The 2398-nt window shown below is 38.9% G+C and overlaps 1 protein-coding gene across 1 annotated transcript; it reads left to right on the forward strand.

Annotated features, from left to right (window-relative positions):
* Positions 1-380: 380 nt before the first annotated feature.
* Positions 381-1487, forward strand: LOC311079926 (putative nuclease HARBI1; the record flags this gene model as incomplete). Its single annotated transcript, XM_084109647.1, has 1 exon — positions 381-1487. The coding sequence occupies one exon, from the start codon at positions 381-383 to the stop codon at positions 1485-1487; it is 1107 nt and encodes a 368-aa protein (XP_083965773.1).
* Between the last annotated feature and the right edge of the window lie 911 nt (positions 1488-2398).

Here is a 2398-nt window from a genome sequence, read left to right on the forward strand (position 1 = left end):
TGAATAATGTGACCAAGCCTGATAATGAAACATATGGAATGGAACTTTTATTTTTTATTTTGAAGTGGTGAGCCACCATCACATAAACCATAAAGTAAATGAAAATTTTGTTAATTCACAACATTAATATCATCAATGACAATATAAGCCAAACATAACACAAAACACTCTTAAGTGCTTTCTTAAGAGAAGAATGAAAAATATGAAATAACAGAATGACAACAGCCTATTTTAGATGGTAGAAGATGGTAATAATTCATTGTAGTAATTAAATTAATTTAGAATGATTATTAGCTAAGGTGTTTCTATTAACTCAAAAGCAGGTGTACTAATGCCTATCCTAATAAAACAGTGTGTATGTGTGTTTCAAGTGCTCAACAATGGCAGCTTTACAAAGATTCTTACAGCTGGAGCACAGAAGGCGACTGAGAAGTCAATCAGTTTATATAAATGCCCACATAAGGACAAATTTTACCCCTCTTGACTCACTATCTGATGATGCAATTTTAAGAAAATTCCGTCTTCCAAGGACCAAGATCCTTGAATTATTTCAGATAGTGAAACCACACCTTCAGAGGGCAACAAGAAGAAACTACGCCTTAAGTCCAGAGGTGCAGTTGTTAGCTACACTGCGTTATTTTGCTGTTGGAAGTTTTATGGAGGTGGTGGGTGATGGCCTGGGGCTCAGCAAGTCTTCAGTCAGCAAAACTGTGACAACAGTAACACCTTTGCTATTACAGCTGATGAAGAGCATCCTGGTTTTCCCTAAAACTCCTGAGGAAATACAGCTGGCCAATCAACAATTCTATGATATTGACAACATCCCCAGAGTGATTGGCATCATTGATGGCACCCTAATCCCAGTTTTAAGCCCTAAGGTAAATGAGCCCTTGTACATTTGCAGGAAGGGCTATCCAGCCATTAATGTTCAAGTAGTGTGTGATCACCAGGGAATGTTCACTGACATTGTGGCAAAATGGCCTGGAAGCACACATGACTCTTTTGCATGGGCCAATTCTGCAATTTGCCAGATGGCTGAAGAAGGTGGCTTTGGTGATAGCTGGCTCCTGGGAGACAGTGGATATCCTCTTCGCCCCTACCTCTTGACACCTGTGCAGCATCCAGCCACCATTGCAGAGGAAAGGTTTAATCAGGCCCATGGAAGGACATGCTCTATAGTGGAGAGGACTATAGGACTGTGGAAACAACGTTTTCGCTGCATCAGCAAGTCCAGTGGTGGCCTGAAGCTAAACCCCACCAAAAGCTGTTCTGTTATTGTGGTTACTGCAATTCTCCACAATATTGCAGTCAGGGAAAATGTCCAGCTTCCTGAGGAGGAAGTTGGTGCTGTTGGAGCCGATGGTGAGGAAGATGCTGTTTCTGATGATGATGATGATGATGATCCTTTGAACCCACATCAAGGCAGAATGCATCCTGCAGGAGCAGAAGTCAGAGAACTTTTAATTCAGAATATGTTTGGATGGTAGGCTAATATTTTACAGTTTGGATACTGTGTTTTCTATTATTTGTTTAATTTAATCTGACATAACTTGTGTTAATAAATAATGTTGTTTATTTGCCTATGTTTCCCCCCAGCAGACTTCACATAAATACTTTTGCAAACAATAAATATGTATTTGTTTCTTATAACGCCATGAGAATATTATATTCTACAACACAAAACTGCTTATTTATAAAATTGTACTTCATTCTTTGACTATATATAAAAAATACTGTGATTTGAGTGTGTAATATTTTAAATAGCCTATGTTAACGTATGTAAATTAGCCTACGTTTCCATATGTTGCGTATGTGTAGGCTACAGTACAGATACAATTTAATATTTAAGGGTAAACCCCTAAAATCATTTTTGTAAAATATTGTTATATGACTATTTGTCTTTGGGAATTTAACAAAGCTACTCACTTGCACACTCACCGTTTCTTTGCACAAACGAAACCAAGACTGCGTCCCAACCGGCATTAATAATCATTTCGGAGGGCACTTCGAAGGGAGAATAATTGCAATCGTCACGCTATTATATCGTTTCAAATAATTTGTAATGAAGAAATCAAATTGTGTAAAACCTGAGCACCTCGACTTTAAGTCATCCAAATCACTTAAAGTGAATGGTGAAAGCTTCGAAAGAAATAGGCTATAGGGTCGATAGCTCTGAATAGAACACACCCAGCTGCTGCGAAATCAATGACGTCGACACAACAAACTAACAAGGAACCATGCTTCTAACGACAGCTCGAGAGGTTTCAACCACACAAGTTTGCGATGCTGTTTGCGAACGTTCGTTGGAACGATGGTTTCGGGAAACACCAAATCGTTGAACTATGCTGATAACGACGGAACTTGCGACCATAGTTGGCTAACGATGCTTTCGGGAAAC

This window comes from Abramis brama (genome assembly GCF_963993115.1).
Source record: "Abramis brama genome assembly, chromosome: 3".
Lineage (NCBI taxonomy): Eukaryota > Metazoa > Chordata > Actinopteri > Cypriniformes > Leuciscidae > Abramis > Abramis brama.